General features: G+C 42.4%; 1 protein-coding gene across 5 annotated transcripts in view; it reads right to left on the bottom strand.

Moving 5' to 3' along the window:
- KPNA5 (karyopherin subunit alpha 5) overlaps positions 1 to 17115 on the bottom strand; it is a 55369-nt gene that overhangs the window by 38139 nt on the left and 115 nt on the right. For 3 of the 5 annotated variants that reach the window (XR_014786663.1, XR_014786664.1, XR_014786665.1), the window contains exons 1-9: positions 14614 to 17107; positions 12102 to 12235; positions 9979 to 10080; positions 9797 to 9896; positions 7169 to 7263; positions 6019 to 6150; positions 4567 to 4655; positions 3803 to 3902; positions 1672 to 1835 (exon numbers count right to left, since the gene is read on the bottom strand). Coding sequence is in view for 2 of the 5 variants with exons in the window: in XM_084827365.1 (XP_084683491.1) it covers positions 1672 to 1835; positions 3803 to 3902; positions 4567 to 4655; positions 6019 to 6150; positions 7169 to 7263; positions 9797 to 9896; positions 9979 to 10080; positions 12102 to 12235; positions 14614 to 14812 (1115 nt within the window). In the remaining 3 variants the exon portion in view is untranslated. Of the gene's footprint in view, positions 1 to 1671; positions 1836 to 3802; positions 3903 to 4566; positions 4656 to 6018; positions 6151 to 7168; positions 7264 to 9796; positions 9897 to 9978; positions 10081 to 12101; positions 12236 to 14613; positions 17108 to 17115 lie in introns of those variants that run through there. The other 2 variants (XM_084827365.1, XM_084827367.1) reach the window with 2 other exon arrangements.

Below are 17115 nucleotides of genomic sequence, written 5' to 3'. Positions count from 1 at the left end.
ACTTGTGCTTAAAGTGCTGGACTTTGTTATCATCAAGACAATATGACGTACTGAAAAAGCTTTTAAGGCCAATATTTTGTTTACTGTACTGCAGTGGTAGGCAGAAGGTAGATTGGGACCTACTGGTAGATCTCTGGGTTACTTGCAGTAGATCGGCTGGGTTTCTAACTGCCAATTATCTAACAATGGCAACTAAAAAGCTCCCCCTGACCCAGCTAAATTAAGTTGCTGAAGAAGAATGCATGGGGAAGAAATAGAATTTTGGGTGAAAATACCTGTGAGCTGGGTTCTGGTACGGATCGCAAATTTCTGGGCTCATCATGTCTTCAGAGGTGCCCTGTTCCCTAATAGTGTATATCTGCCTGCCTGAGCTGCTATTATACACCTGACTCTGGCTAGTGGATCTCAGGGCTCTAGTAAAAAACAAAGTAGATCCTGCAAGTCTGAAATCTGCTCACCTGCTATACTGTATATAAACAAATGAAGGTTTACATGCTAAGCTTTGTTTCACTGTAGAGTACAAGACAGACCCTTCCTACCAGCAATCTCAATCTTTAGTGTGATTGGCACTTATAATCATTTAAGGAAATTCAGTTAGTATGGGTTTGAACTACACAGAGCAAGTTAAATTATTCTCAATGTTACCTTCAGACCATAACATATATTAATCTGTCTGGTCGTATCACATCATTTATGTCTCATAAGATACAGACAAGAACAGAAAATTGAACCCCTGGGCTAAAACACCAACTTCCTGGCTCCTGACTTATAATCCTCATATACACTAATAGTGAACAAGGCACTATGACAACTATGTAGCTAAAATAGGGCTACTGAGAACCAAGAGGAAGGGAACAGGAGGGAAAACCAGTATGGTGGGGAAATGGAACACAGTATCCCAAAAGAATGCCTGCCTGTCTGGAATACTGAAGAGGAGCATTCCACATTGCAGCATTTTCTTGGAGATCCAGCTTGTTTATAGTATACAATCCAATTTGTATCAACAGATTAAATAAGCTACACTGGCTATGTGCCTGTCATTTATCTATAAGCTTGCTTCTCAGCTTTTGGTGGAGTTCCTGCTGAGTCACAGAATATTTAAGATAGGAAAGACACAGAATATAGAAGAGAATAAAGGCAGAAAAAATAGCTGCTACATTATCACTGCAGATAGATTGGGCTGTAGGAAGAAAACTCTCATCAGGCCTATGGATAGAGGGGTTGTCTGCTGTGTTGGAATGAGGTGCTGACATAGTAACTTGGTTCACATGTAATAGTGGCAAATCAAGGATTAATTAACCATGATTTGCTGCAGTGCGTGCTGGTTGCATTCCACAGCCATTTTGAATATTTAATCCTTGATCAGGCTGATGTGATGTCCAAATCTGGACACTATAGGTTAATTGTGGGTTAAACAACTCATAGCTAACTTTAGTAGTTAGGTTCGGACGTCACATAGCAACCTCTGATCCACAGTGGAATGTTAAAAAAGGCTGCGGAACGCACCTGGCATGCACTGTGGTAAATTGTTGGTTAATTAACCCACAATTTGCCATCATTATATGCAAACAGCACCATTGGTTTGATGCTTTTCACAGCAGTCTTCCATTATTTATTTACAAATTATTATTTACAGCCTTTACAATTATTATTTGATTAAAAGGGACTTACATCAGAAGTTCTACTAATCTTCGGCAGACTCCAGAATCAATAACTGCTTGGATTTTATCATTCGGTCCATCTGAAAGGTAAGAGAGGGCCCAGCAAGCATCTGCTAATACATCTGGGTCGCTGCTAAACAACAGTCTTGACAGAACACCTAAGCAAGGACGAACCTTAAGAGTGTTAAAAAAGAGAGGCATGATCAGGTATTTCCTCTTCTTAGAAATTTAGTATCTATTGCAAGCATTTTTCTAAAGAGCGGAAACCATTTACTGTTAAATTATCTCAATGCCATCATCATTTTTTAAAAATATAATCCTGTACATGTCTTGTTGTTGTTGTTGTTCAGTCGTTCAGTCGTGTCCGACTCTTCGTGACCCCATGGACCATAGCACGCCAGGCCTTCCTGTCCTGCGCTCTCTCCCGGAGCGTGCTCAAGTCTTAGGTTGTAATAAAAAAAACCTTGAGTCTGCCTCCCTACACTTTAGGATGATGTATACCTAAATCCACAACCCACTTACTCCACAGCAGCCACACTAACTTCAACTGGAGTATCCTTGAGTAAATGGATTGTGGACTACATATGCAGTAAAGGTCAAACAGCCTGAACAAAAACTAAACTGAGCTTTTATGTTTTTCTAAACTGGAACAAAACCTGAGCCATTCTCTGAAAGTCTCTGTTAATATGAATTGAAATACACCTGCAAAAAACCTTCAATTGTTGTTGTTGTTTTTTAAATCAGGTTACTTGTTCAGAATAATGGTTCAACCAAATACACCTGATGTGATATAACCACTGGCTCTGGCGGAACCAGAATGACCACATAAATATAACCAACACCTGGGAGCATTTATATGTTATAGACTGGTCCAGGCTTCTATAGTCTGCCTTCTTCAAGAGGGCTGGACCTGGGAAGCATTAGGCAGACATCAGATTGGAGGCCTGCTTCCTCTTTAAGGCAGAGGCCACTGTAACAGAGGGAACAGATAAACAGCCAGTTGAAAGAAGGAAAGGGGATAGAATGCCATTGCTGTGCCTTTTCTATGATGCAGTGATTAGCCAGTCTCTGTGGCTGCTAAAGGCTAAGTAGTTGCTGACCAGTTGAAACCTTTCCTCTAAGGCTTCTATACATTATTTTAATTAAACAGTGCATCTGTGGTGGCTAGAAGCAGGGCCTGGAAAAGCAGATCGCAGCAGTCTGCTAGCCTAGTGTCTAGGTGCCAAGAATCAGAGAGGCAAGTGAACAGGCTCTCCCAGGCCCAGGAAGCCTGGAGAAGCCCTCGGAGCAGGCAATGGGAGCATGGTACTCAAGACGAAGGCTAACTCGAGAGGTGTTCCACTTCTAGGCTAGCTCCAGAGCTTTCCAAAATATTTTAAAAAATTAACAATCTTTATGGCAGGTAGTTAATCTATATATAAACCAGTGCATTACACTACACAATCTAGAAAAGGGAGCACCTAGAGAGGATAATGGGAGAGGGTATACCACTGAGTGCTGCTAGGTCAATAGCCCTGATGCCTGCAAGGATGTGAACAGGATTGCAGCCTTAGTCTCAGCAATATCAGAGACTACGATCCAGTGCACAGTTATATAAGCTTAAGCCTAAATAAGATCAAGGGGATTTCAGGGCATGCAGCTGGATTTTATTTATAAAACATATCTAGAATGAGGTGAACAACATGCATTTTTGTAGATAGTCCGTGCCTAAAAAACTGAAAAACATATAACAAAAGGTCCTATGACTTCCAGCATACCCCAGTCGGCATGGCTGGCTAGGGCATGTTGAGAGTTTTAGGACATTTTGCTGTCTAAACATGCATAGGATTGCTCCCTAAATGACTTTTTTTTGGCTGAACTACCTTGATATTAGGCATCCTAATTGCTTACTGTGCTATACCAAATTTCAACTCTGTTATGATAATTTGTTACTTCAAAAGTAAAGTTCATAAATCAGGGAAATTTGAATTTAGTATAAATATTTAATTTCATTGTACAACCAAAAGAACTCTCTAACTGGAAATTAACCCAACAACGGAGACTTTGAAAATGTTAGCTTTGTATGAGAATATATGTTGTATCAAAACAATGTATGTTTTTGATCATTATAGCATTTTTGTTGAGTGAAATGTGGAACCTACCTTGCTGAAATCTGGAGGTGGATTCTTGCCTCTACAGAGGTTTGAAAGCGCCCAGACTGCATTTCTAGTTGTTGTAAGTCTGTTAGAATGCGTAAGGAGTCTGCCAAGAAAGACAACAATTAATTTGATAATTAATCAACAGTACTGGCTACTAGCATAATCTGTTTATGTCAGTAGCCAGCATCTAAATTACGTAACTCAGCACAATACTATATATGTCTACTCTAAATTTACATTGAATACAACAGGGCTTAACCCCAGGAAAGCTGGAATAGGACTGCAATCTTAGAGGAGACAATCCTATCAGATCAGCCCTGGGTACTTGTAAGCCTCTGAACTAGCATTTTAGCTAGACAGGTATTTTCACCCAACTAGCGGAGGATTTGGAGAGGGAAGGAGGCTGGGGACAGCTGGAGATAGTTCAGATCTCCTCCCCTCCCACTGACATGCCCCCTTTAACCCCTCTATGAGCGCGTGTTTGTGAGCTCATAGAAGCAGCTGGCGCAGTTTTCTCTGAGCCAGCTGTGAGGGAGGGGTGGAGAGCTTAGTTTCCTGGCTCCACGGTCAGAACTCTGTCTTCAGCCTCGGATGCAGGAACCTGAAATATCCTATGTCCCCCAGACGCTGTCTAGGGGACATAGGATTGCTCTTTCCCTGATTAAGTTATCAAGCTACCATTGAAAGAATAGCAATTAGGCTTAGACATTTCAACTGTTTAGATGTACATAAAATTCTATTTAATGCCAGAAGTGATCAATACTTACTGTAAGAGTGGGGGAAGTATTCCACAGCTTAACACATAATCTCTACATTCTGCATTGTCTCCAGCAATGTTGCCAAGAGCCCACACTGCCTTAGAAACAAAGCGATAAATTAATATGCATACATTTTTCTAAAAAAGCTCTTTATTCAGTTCATTTGTAACTCTTGTATATTGCAGTCCTTAATAAAAGTTAGCACATTTTGTAAAGCATATAAGATGTATAAAAACTCAAGGATGTATACAATGTTACATAAATGAACACTAGAATGAAATAATGAAAAGCACCACCCTGAGAGCTGACATTTGCAGCCCAATCCTAAAAGCTGTTGTATTATTTCAACAAGACATAATAGGGAGAAAAATTGCAACACTGGTGCAAAGAGGCTACAGCTACTTGTGCCAGCACTGAATCCAAGTCAGTGATGGCACAGGAGCAATCACTGAAAGATTAATGAGCCAGTGCTCATTCCTGCTACGGATAACTGTAACTTACCATCCGTATGGAGATTTCATAGGGGTAGCAGCTATGGTCAGGCACCTATATGACATCGTATGAGTCATTAAAGTGGCCCGCAAATGCCTATTTTATAGGAGGCAGGGGTCACTGGAGAGTGAGTCAAGCTCCACAAGAATATATATAAATAATGCTCTCTGACGCCAAGAAAGAACTAGTTTGTTTAGCCTCAATTACTGCATGCCTACATGAGACACAATAATATTTAATTAGACTAAGCATACACAGTCACAAATAACAACTGAGATAATACTGCTCGTCAAAATCCAAGGTGACTGCTACCCATCAGTAAGTTCCTAATAATGCAATTCTAACCATATTTCCACAGAAGTCAGTACAGGTGATTACAACAAGGTTTGCTCCCAGGTAAGCATGCACAGGATTGCTTATTTAAGTATCTGAAATAAGAGGATTACACTGGCTACCATAGTATAACATTTCTAAAATATGTGAAACTGTAGCCTCAGTTGTGGTTTAGCATTATGTGAATGAGCCTTGGGCTTGTGAGCTCCCTTGTTTTCTGGCACAGATGGGAGCTTTTACTTCTGTTTTAAACAAATAGTGGCTACCTATGTCCAAATCCGACAAATTGGTTAATCTTAACTATAGTTTAGGAAAACAAGCCAGGATTGTAAATTAGGTTCCCGAAATCATAGTTAAGATTAATCACAGTTCTGGGCTCAGACATAACAAACCACGGTTAATTAAAAATGGAATCGGAAGCTTCCAATCTCCTCCTCATGGCCATATCAGATGAGAAGAGGAGAGTGCATGGTTTGTGCACTTAACGGTAACTATAGCTTAGCATTACATCCAGAGCAGATCAGTGTCTTGGTGCTAGGCCTCTTTTACAAGTCTGTACCATTACAAGTACTTCCTAAAGTTCTTTGAAGCCCAACACTTTAGCACTATTAGTGATAAAAATCCACAAAAAGTTACCTGTTCCTGGACATCTTCATGTTCTGAATTCAACAATTTAATAAAAATTGGAACAGCTCCAGTCTCAATTACTACTTTGGTGTGTTGAAATGTTCCAGATGCTATATTTGTAAGAGCCCATGCTGCTTCAAACTAAAGGGCAAAAATATATTAGATAAACAAAACACTGCACAACAGATTCTGTATCTTCTAAACAGTTTTTTCTTTCATATACAATATTTTATAATTGCGTTATTTATTATAGTGAAATAAAATACTGTCTAGCTAACCCTGTATTTTACAAATATCTTATTGAAGGGAATACAAAGTGTTGGGCTTCCAACAGAGGAGAAATAGGTTAAAATCCCTGCTTAGCCATGAGGCTCTGTTGGTAGCCCTGGCTAAGTAACTTGCTCTCAGCTTAACCTACCTCAAAGTTTTGTTAAAAGGATACAAATGTATACTTCCTGGACTTAAATTATTTTATTACAAGTAGAAATACCCTATATCTGAAAACACAGAAGAAGCAAAGAATGACTATGGCAGCAGGATTAGCAGCCAGAAGTCCCAGTCCAACACAGCCTCAACTTACCTACCACTTACAGTGTTCAATAAAGCTTTAACAAATGTATGTGTGTTTCTGTTGCACCTATAACATGTGCACACTGGGGCATGTTCCCAATGGTTTAAGTGGCAGGGAGCTCCTATGTAGCTGCCTAACTGATGTACTGGGACAGAGGTTACAATCTTTCTCCCATCAACAAACTATATCTCTCCCTAATACAGGGGAGAGGACTGTCAGCACCTACCAGAAGCAGAAATCAAACTCTTCCTTCCTAATCCCCAATGCAGCCTTTTTGGTCACTGCACAACTGGATCAGATCAGATGCTGCCTCCCTTTGACCTCACTCTTGTAGTGTCTCTTTTATGCCCATGTTTCCTTGTTCTTCTCTCAAACTCCCTCAGCCTTCCCACTACAAAAGTTATTCTGACAGTATGGACGAACAGCCATATAATTTTGGAACTATAAAAAAGCACTTTCTCTGCAGAGGTGACAAGACTGGAGAAAAAACACACACATGTACACCACCATCTCCCAGTGTATGGACCTGAATTCTTAAAATGTTGACATTTTCCTAAAACCTTAGCACATATTATCGTGTGAACCCACCTGAAGAGTGCAATTGTCATTCTTTTCTAGAAATTTCACAAATCTTTGCACAACTCCTGGTTTTTGTATGACTTCATCTATTGGAGGGTTAGGTTCTGAAAATAAATGTTATTTTGACTGATGAAAACAAAAGTTACATCAAAACTCAGTTCACGAGAAGATTAAAGAAGAGAGCAAATACAGGGGGAAAAAACCCCTAAGCAGCAGAGCTATTGTGAGATAGTTGGTAGAATACTGGGTTTAGATGAAGACATCCAAGTTTAAATCTGTATTAAGCTATAAAGCTCACTGAGTGTTCAGTGCTCACTATGAGCCTAACCTAGCTCATAGGGATATGATGTTAAAATGTTGCAAAGAGCTCCCTGGAAGAAAGGTTAAAATGTAATATGTAATATCTATGTTTTTCTAGCTCATGTAATGAATAAGCTGTCAACCAAGCAGATTTGATTAAATACTGCATCAACCAAAAGGTGATCAATTATATAATTGTACGCCTCAGTGTCTGTGTGTAGATGCTGAGGGTTAAAAATATAAGAGCCCAGCTGGGTAGGACCAAGGACCCATCTCGTCCACTGTTTCCTAGTGACAAGAAGCTGCCTTGGGGAAACCCATAAGCAACAGCTCTCCTCCATTTTTGCCCCTCCCTGCCAACACTAATATTCAGCAGCATAGTGCCTCTAAATATGGAGGCTCCATCGATCTACCAAGGCTAAAAGCCATTGGTAAACTTAGCTTCCATGAATGTGTCTATTCCCTTTTAAAGCCATCTAAGATATGTTGTGGTACTGAATTCCACAACTTAATTATGCTTGTATGAAGGATTACAACCTGGGGGCTTCTGCGGGGTAGGATAAAGTCTCAGAATGGCATAAACACAGCTTGAAGGAACTCCAAGAATTAGCATAGACTGGCAGTAGCATGCAGGTATAAACCTTTATACAGCTGGGACTAGGAATCTGGATGGCTGGAAAGAAGAAAGCATCCCCCAACAGGCTTCTCTTCATCTGAGAACAGTCCTCCGTGATGACTTTGAGGCCAAAAGGAAAGAGACAGTCTTGTATTTAACCACTTGCCTGGTCACCATTAGTGACCAGGAATTCCACACAGGCAAGTGTGTGGAATTTCCTCCATGTGAGCGAGCAGGCTGGAGAGTGCTTTATCTGTCCCTCCTTTGCCAGCCCCCTTGGCTTCTGTGCCGATTATGGAGAAGTGAAGCCCCTTCCTCCATGGACTGGATGGAAATGCAGCAGACTAGTAAAGGAGTATTCTGTTTCTCCTTCACCACCCTACTGCACTTCCAGCCTGAAAGGTTTTTTTTTTTTTTAACGGACTGCTCCTTACTCATAATAGGGGCTACTTTTATGAGAAAAAAGCAGGGAAATCAACATTTTTGCAGGTCAGTAACTTGGGGGGGGGGGGTTAGTAACAAGGCTGGAAGGAGGTACAAGTAAATGCTATTGAATTCAATGGTGCTTACTCCCAGGTACATGGTTAGAGGATTGCAGCCCTAGTTAATTAGGCTATTAAAGCAAAAAAATCCAAGAATAAACTCTGAGGGAGCATGCATCTTATCTAGTTGTACATTATATTAACTAACAAAGGGGTTTAGTAGTAGCAATGCCTTTCACTAATGGTGAAATCCTATGCATGTTTAGACAGAAAAAAGTTCTACAATTCCAGCATGCATAAGATTGTACCCTAAGGGCGCAATCCTATGGAGATAGACATCAGCCTCCAAACTCAGAAGCTGACGCCTATCCAATACAGAATCCTCTCCTCTATGCTCCAGCTGCCCTGCATTTCCAGCTAGAGGTGGGATTTCACATGTTGGAGTGGGAGGGAGGGAGGCTGTGCAGTACACAGGAAGCCTCGTAAAGAGGCTTCCGTGGTCTCCTCCCCTCCCCACCCCCAGGGCCACCCCTTCTCACTCTCTCCGCACTCCATTCCCAAACGCGGAGAAGTAGCCGGCACAGAAAGAAGCAGGCTGGCTGGGGGGAGCGTCATCTCTGGGAACCGTACTCGGAGCCTTGGCTCCGAGCTCGGTTCCCACAAACTGAAAAATCCTATGACCCTCTAGACACTGCCTAGTGGCCATAGGATTATTCTCTAATTATCCTTAAAACAACTGTAACACTAAAAATATCCTGAGAATAATGTAGCTGATATGTGCAATATCAGCTCAAACAATTACTTGTCCTCTTCCCAAAGCAGAGTTTCAAATTACTATTGTGATAGCCCATTTTATAGAAATTGTTTTAAACAGTTGACACAAATACAATTACCACAGCAACAGAACACCCATTTGTGTCTCAAACTTTAAAGTGCATCCAATAAAAGAATGATTAATTTCAAGTTGCTTTACAGCAAACACTAGATAGATTACTAGGGCAGCGAAGTATAGTTGCTGCTTGTTGCTGTTTCAATTTGTTTGTTTTCACAAAGTGATTTTTGGCATTCAGTCATTATATCTGAATGAATACGATTACTCATGTGATGAAAAAGCAAATGAAAATGTTTAACAAGCTATATTTTAAAAATAAATACTTTTCCAATGTAATGTTGAATGTGTGCGAATAACATTTACAGTGTCCATTTAAAAAGAAAGCAAAAAGCACAATACTAACTTACCTTTAGAAAGCAGTTTTCTAAATCTCTGGGTAGCTGCAAGTTGCTGGTTAGGATCGTCTGAGAAAACCATCTGTACCATATCACATGTAATTACATCTTCCTAAATGAGAAGTCATTATCACTGTCTGAAGCTTTAGCCACAATTTTTTTAACATACTTTAAGTCAGTTTGGGGTCATTTACCTCAGGAATAGGTACAGTAGAGCTCACATCAGGATCTTGGATTGGACTTTCTTGCATTGACTCTTCATTTCCCAGTAGAGAAACATTTCTGCGTTTAAATAACTAAGAAAAAAAGTGAAAGAACTCATCAGATGTGTATTTGATTGGGGGGTGGGGGAGTGGAAGAGAACTGTGTTTTAAATTAGCTTATAGAGTTATTTTTCTTAGTTTCTCTCTTTTAAAACCCATTTGATCAACTCCATTTCCTAGCTGTTTAAATGTGAAAATCAATTAGGGAGGAATCCTACTGGGATAGGCAGCTGCCTCTGAACTCGGGAGCAACTGCCTATCCAGTGCAGGGCAGGAGAAGCGCGGAGGGGATCATCCCCTCTGCACTTCAGCCGCCTTGCATTTGCGACTAGACAGCCAATTTCGGCTGTCTAGCTGTGGGAAGGCAGAGCATGGGAAGCAGCAGCCGGACGACATGTTGGATGTGTCACACCGGGTTTCCAACTTCCCTGCCCTGGCACGCCCCCAGGAACGCCCTGTTTTCGCCGCTCCGTGCTCCTCTTCTGAGCACGGAGCACAGGGCCGTTCCGCGCTGCCTACGAGGCACTGTGGGAGGGGGTGGAGGTAGGTTCTCAGGGAACTGACCTATCCTATGGCTGTCTAGCCGCTGACTAGCAGCCATAAGATTGCGCCCTTAATCTATGAATACATGCTCCTAAACTTTGAGAACCACCTTATAAGCAGGATTTTTTTTTAAATGTAGCTTTAGAAATAAATTTATTTATTTATTTAATTTCTATACTGCCCAACAGCTGAAGCTCTCTGGGCAGTTCACAAAAATTTAGGAATGTACCCAGCTGTATTTTCAGCCACTTCAATGATGGTCATATGCACTGCTAAAAACTGCTAGAGAAGAGCAGGATCAGTTTGTGAAGAAAAACATACATAATCTTAAACTTTATCTTGTTTTCTATCTTGTTATCTTGTAGGTCTGAACTGTGCCTAGAAGCTTTCCAGTTTGGAAGCATTACACAAACTTGAATATTTATCATTGTAATTTTGAAGTTATTTAATCTTCATAGACTAGTAGCTATTGTTTCTCATTCTCTGAAAACAGTTCTGGAAGGGAAGCCAGGGCAAATCTATCATGCAACAAGAACTGCTGTCTTGATGTATCATATCTCTAAACCCTTTATACCTCAAAATATCAGATCCTGGGAACAAACAGAGAATGGCTAGCACCATTACGTTCTACTTGTGTCCAGAAGCATCTGTCTGGCCACTGTTAATGAAAAAAATGCTGGACTTGATGGACCTTGGTCTTATCCAGCAAGGCAAGTCTTATGTTCATAGAATCATAGAACAGTAGTGTTGGAAGGGGCCTATAAGACCATCAAGTCTAACCCCCTGCTCAATGCAGAAATCCAAGTCAAAGCATCCCTGACAGATGGCTGTCCAGCTTCATCTTGAATGCCTCCAGTGTGAGCCCTTCACCTCCCTAGATAATTGGTTCCACTGTCATATTGCTCTAATACGTTAATATTTTCCTACTGTGAAAATACAATTCCTACATTAAAAACAAACTAAGCCCATATTGTTTTTTTAAAAAAACAAAGCCCAAATAGAGACACATTATAATCAGTTACTGTAAACACAGGTCTACACCAGCCTTCCTCAACCTGGTGCCCACCAGATGGGTTGGACTAAAACTCCCATTGCCTCAGGTGACTTAGCTGGGGATGATGGGAGTTATAGTCCAATACACCTAGAAGGCACCAGGTTGGGGAAGGCTAGTCTATATACAAGCAGAGGAACATTTAAATTACACTGCAAATGTAAAACAACCCAGCCCCTTGTATATTAACAAATAAGTGTTTTCTATGGGCTAGAAAAACAATTATGATGGTACATCACAAAACTTGAGGCTACATTGGCTCCTTAACACCTCTTGGTTTAGCAAACTATGGACACACATTTCCATATACAGCACTCATATGGTTCCCGTGACTTGAACAATTTAACCTGCTTTATTACAAGCAATCCTATATATGTCTACTGAGAAGTTCACTGGTTTAAACGAGGCTTACTCTCAGTAAGTGGGTATAGGATTGCGGTCTGAATCTTTGAAGACTTACTTGTTCTTCCCTTTTTTGCTTCCGAAGCTGAATACCTTCCTCTTCTCTTCGTCGCCGCATTTCTTGGGGATTTAGGGCATTGTTTTTATAACTTTTCATTCTGTAATGATCTTTTTCGGGGCTTGCCATGGCATCTATGATAAAGTGCAAAAGAGTTTACACCAAACCCAGAACTGATTACATTTTCTTCTTTGGACTGCCAGTCAATGTGAGGAAACAATAAGAAATAACGTATGAATATATACTGTGAGCACATATAGAGGCTCTGTATATCTGCCTGTCACATGGTTAATATCTGATAATATCTGTTATCAGAAAAAACTTCACAAAACCTTTTCTGCTCCAATTACAGCCATCCCCCTTTACTACTGTTGGTAACATGCTAACTACAGCACTAATTCAGCTTTTCCCGCAATTTGTCCAAAGTTGACATCAGTGTCCAGGAAAAATAATGTTCCCATATTCTTTTAGCTCTACACACTAGATGGAGGAAAGAGCATATAAATGCCTATTCATGAATTTATCTCTAGGCAGACATAAATACTTGTTCACTTTCACTATTATTACTATTTATTTTCATTGCACTTCTCATATGCCCAGCACTCTACAGTCTCTATTGTGTTTGACCTCATAATAACCATTATGCAATTCGAGAACTGATATTTTTCCTTAATCAACATCTGTATACCCATAAGCTGAATACCTGTGTGTTTACACATTCCTTTACATGGAGTTTAATGGATGTGTACTGGCAATTCAAATAACACAGAGTGCAATCCTATCCATGCTTACTCATAGGACTCATTTTTAATCGTGCTTACTCCCAGGTAAGTAGGTATAGGACCGCAGTCCCAAAGATGTATGGATTTCCATCCCCCACATCCCTGAGCTCTATTTCTACTTTTCAGCGCAATCCTACAGAAGCATACTTGTGAGCAAGTCTCATTAAACTAGATCTTACCACCAAGTAACACAAACATAGGAATAAGCTGTTTGCCTTCCTGTTGTTTCCTGATGTTTATTGTCTATAACTTCATATAGGATCAACATCTTAAAGTAAAACCCTTTAAAAAGCATGGGATGGCTGAAGAAACAAATATTAGAACATTTGTATACCATGTTGCCAGGTTACCATTCAAAAGTCCACAAGGTACCTATCATTAAACTCCAATACAACATATTAAAAACAATAATTAAAGCAATACAATATAATAAAAACTGGCAGCAACACCACAAAACATAGAAATGTCAACAGGAGGAGGAAATCTAGAACAAAATTAAGCCAGTCACAGAAACTCCAAAGCCCAAAAGAACAATACTGCCTTGGGCAATTGCCTAAAAACCAAGGACAGACTGAGATGTGCACCCCTATGGGCAAATCCGGAAGGGGTGTGGCATATTGTTCATGTTTTGTATGTGTGGATGGGCATCTTCTAGAAATGTTCATAGCTAGTGCTGTGCCAAAAATTTCTCCCACACTTCTTTTGACCATTCTCATTCAATCTGATAGAAGACAAATTGATTTTGAAAAAAAATTAAATGGCGAAGACATTTCAGAGAAATTCTCAGTAGTTGGCTTTGGTTTTCTTGGGCCTACCTTACTTAGAAGGTGGCCGAGGAATGAGCCCAATGTCCTGTCTTTCATTGTACAATCATCACTTTGGCAGCCTGTAGCCTCCTCAGCTCCCTACGCTTCAATCAAAACCCCATGGAAGGCATCATGAGCTCATTCCTCCCTTAGGGCTTTTCAGGTCAGGATGTGCAGGCAGCCTGGGAGGCTAGCTGTGATGAGGTAAGCTCAAAAACACCACCAAAAGAAACTCAACATAAGTGATAGACTGTCCTGAGAATGAGGCAGAGCAACACAAGCCCCTTTCAAGGAGGAAGGAAGAAAACTTTCTGGAAATTGGAGGACAGATTTTGGCAAAGCACTAAGTCCACCTCATCCCTGGAGCTTGACACAACACTGCCCCCCACTCCCCCACCACACACACACCTGCATTGTGGTGGATGAAAAACAGGGGCCAGCCTGCCAACACAGTTGATGATGTTGCAGCGTGAAACCCCCCAAAATCCTTACCAAAAAAGAAAGAAACTGTGCTACAACGGCGAAAGGTGCTACAAGCCCTGCCAATGGGGAGCTGTATCTATGAAAACTGTTGAGAATTCCTCCTTCCCCTGGAGAAATTTGGTGAAATTATCTCCCAAATTTTTCTGCCCACAAATAAGGTGGAAAATTTTGAGAGGCCATTTGTGCACAGCTCTATTCATAGCTCTCAGGTACAATACTTTTCAACTGAATCAATCAAATATTTAGGTGCTGGTCATCAAAGCTACTGGTAGGGCTGCCGATGAACTCGAAGAAAAACCAAGCTGACCTGCTCCTGTATCACAACGGTCTGATATGCAATAATCAGCAGGAATCTTTTCACAGCATGGAAATATACCATCACACGCTAATGTCCCAACTTCAAACTGCTGTTAGAAGTAGGGATGTACGAAAGTGACTTACCTGTTCGCAGATTCTGTTCGTGGGGGTGGGCGCTCCGTCCCTCCCCCTGGAATCCTCGACGGGGGGGGAGGCGATCCGGTCCTCCCCCCCGGAATCCTGCTCGGCAGGCTCTGCTCCGCGGCAGCTCCACGGAGCAGCCAGCCAGGGCCGTCTGCAGCCGGACTTCTAGCTGCGGACGGGCTGCTGTGGTGGCTGCCATTTGCGTCCTTTCAGGCTGCCATGATAGGCTACGTAAGTCTTTACACAGCCTATCATGGCATGCCCCCCCCAAACAAAAAAAACCTGCGTATGCAAATGGCAGCGGCTACGGCAGCTGCCATTTGCGTTCCCTATTTTTCGCTGTTCTAGCCTACGTAAATATTCACGTAGGCAATTACGGTGAAAAAAAAAGGGAACTGCAAATAGCGTAGTGGGCGCTATTTGCGTTTCTTCTTTTTCGCCGTAAAAGCTACGTAAATATTTACATAGGATAAAATGGCGGGGGGGGGGAAAAGAACGCAAATAGCGCCCACTACGCTATTTGCGGTTCCCCCCCCTTTTTTTTGCCGTAATTGCCTACGTAAATATTTACGTAGGCTAGAACGGCGAAAAATAGGGAACGCAAATGGCAGCCGCCATAGCTGCCGCCATTTGCATACGCTGTTTTTTTTATTATTATTGGCTCGCTGTGATAGGCTACGTAAAGACTTACGTAGCCTATCACGGCAAAGACCAGAATGCAAATGGCAGCTGCAGCAGCCGGTCGAAAGACCAGCTGCCACCATCTGGAACATCCACCCCAGGTGAGTCTCGTTCCGGGGGGAATCCGCGGGGGGGCGGCAGGCCGTTCCGCCATGGATTTCGGGTGGCTGAATGCCAGTGCGTTTGGCCTCACTGAAATCCGTGGTGGAAGTCAGAAGGCACAGCAGCAGAAGCTGGGTGAATAGCTGGCAGACCTATGTAAAGTATGAAGGGTGGAAAAATCATGGTCAGACTTCAACAAATCCATTCACCAAGGCAAGTGTGGTGTCACCCTCTGGTGAGCCTGACAAGCAGCCAGACTTCCTATCCAACTTTGAAGCTGCAGAGGTTGTCCAGACAGGTGCACAGTGATCCCCACTGTCTTCAAAGTTTGGAGGAAGGCTGGGAATTGTTTGGCAGTTGCCTGGCCAAGGCACCTGAACAACCCTGGGCCACACTGGGCAAAATCTGCAACCTGCCTCACATATCGCCCCTTCCTTCTCCAGAGAAGAAAAGGCAAGCAGGAAGAAAGGTTGGACACTGCTGTTTGAAGGCGTTCAGGGTGCCTTCAGATGTAGTACCCATCAGCACTCACACCCCTTTTTCCTTTGGGAAAGGCAAGCAGGAGTGATGCTGCCCAAAGGCGCTTGAAGACACCATAGGAAAGGCAAATGGTGGTGGTGGTGGTGGTGGGGAGAAGTTTTGAATGCAGCTACTGCTTTGGATGTGGGGCACTTTCAAACAAGGGTGCCAAAGCTGCCATACTCCCCACTGCACTCCCTGTTGACCCTTCCCTTGGGAAATGTTGGGAAGGGGAACTTGGCAGGGGGAGGGGGGCTGGTAGATCCCTGATCATGTGCTACGTGTGAACTGCTGCATTTGAAATGTCTGTGAACAGACAATTCATTCAATTTAAAAATCACTGTCTTCTACTTTCTCCCCTTGACAAGGGCTGCATTTGATATACATGTCTTAGCATTACTTGTGGAGTAACAGAATACCGGTGTAAGAAGAAATAGCCTTACAACAGGTTATGCGAACTCCCCTTCATACTTTGGCTGAATGCTCAGCTTGAGGGAGGCAGGACCGCAGAATGCCGTTAGTGTCGTCTGAACCCTTTCCTGTTTATCATGAGAACCTATCCGGGTCTACGCCCTCACAGAAATCGAAATCAACAAATCCAAATCAAATCAAACGCTGTCAGGCTCAGAACCCTGAAGAAAGCCCGTTCCAAGGGAATGCGTGTCTAAATTGACGGTGAATTCCACGCCTCCTGGAGGACCACCATTGCCTTGTATGAAAAAAGCGTAGAGGGAGAGCAACTATTCATACATCGCTTATTAACGATGCAGCCCGATCTTACGCATGGTTTACTGGGAGATGACTCCCACCCATTTCAATGCGGATTACGCCCAAGTAAACATACGCCGAATGGCAGCCGTCCTTTGAATTTCTACTTCACACCAGAACGCAAGAGCCAAAAAGATTAAGACGGGGGTGTGTGCAGCCGGCTTTCCCTACTCGTGCTGTGCCTGTGGGTCCGGGGGGCGGGGGGGGGGATAGGTGGGAAACGTGCACAAAGGGGAGGCAAAAAAGGGCCCCTTTTCTTTTTCCGAGAAGACGCTCCGGAGTCGGCGAACGGCGAAAAAGCCATGCAAGACGCCCATCCTCGAATGGGCTTAACTCGGCTGACTAGCCAGTCCCACCAGCCAAAATCTACTGACGTGAGCAACGACGCACCCCGACACCCCAAATACTTCACACCCCCGACACGCTCACGCA

This window comes from Heloderma suspectum, chromosome 1, assembly GCF_057233095.1.
Source record: "Heloderma suspectum isolate Gila_16-S chromosome 1, 16-S_ref, whole genome shotgun sequence".
NCBI lineage: Eukaryota > Metazoa > Chordata > Lepidosauria > Squamata > Helodermatidae > Heloderma > Heloderma suspectum.
This window is presented reverse-complemented; position numbering and strand designations above follow the sequence as displayed.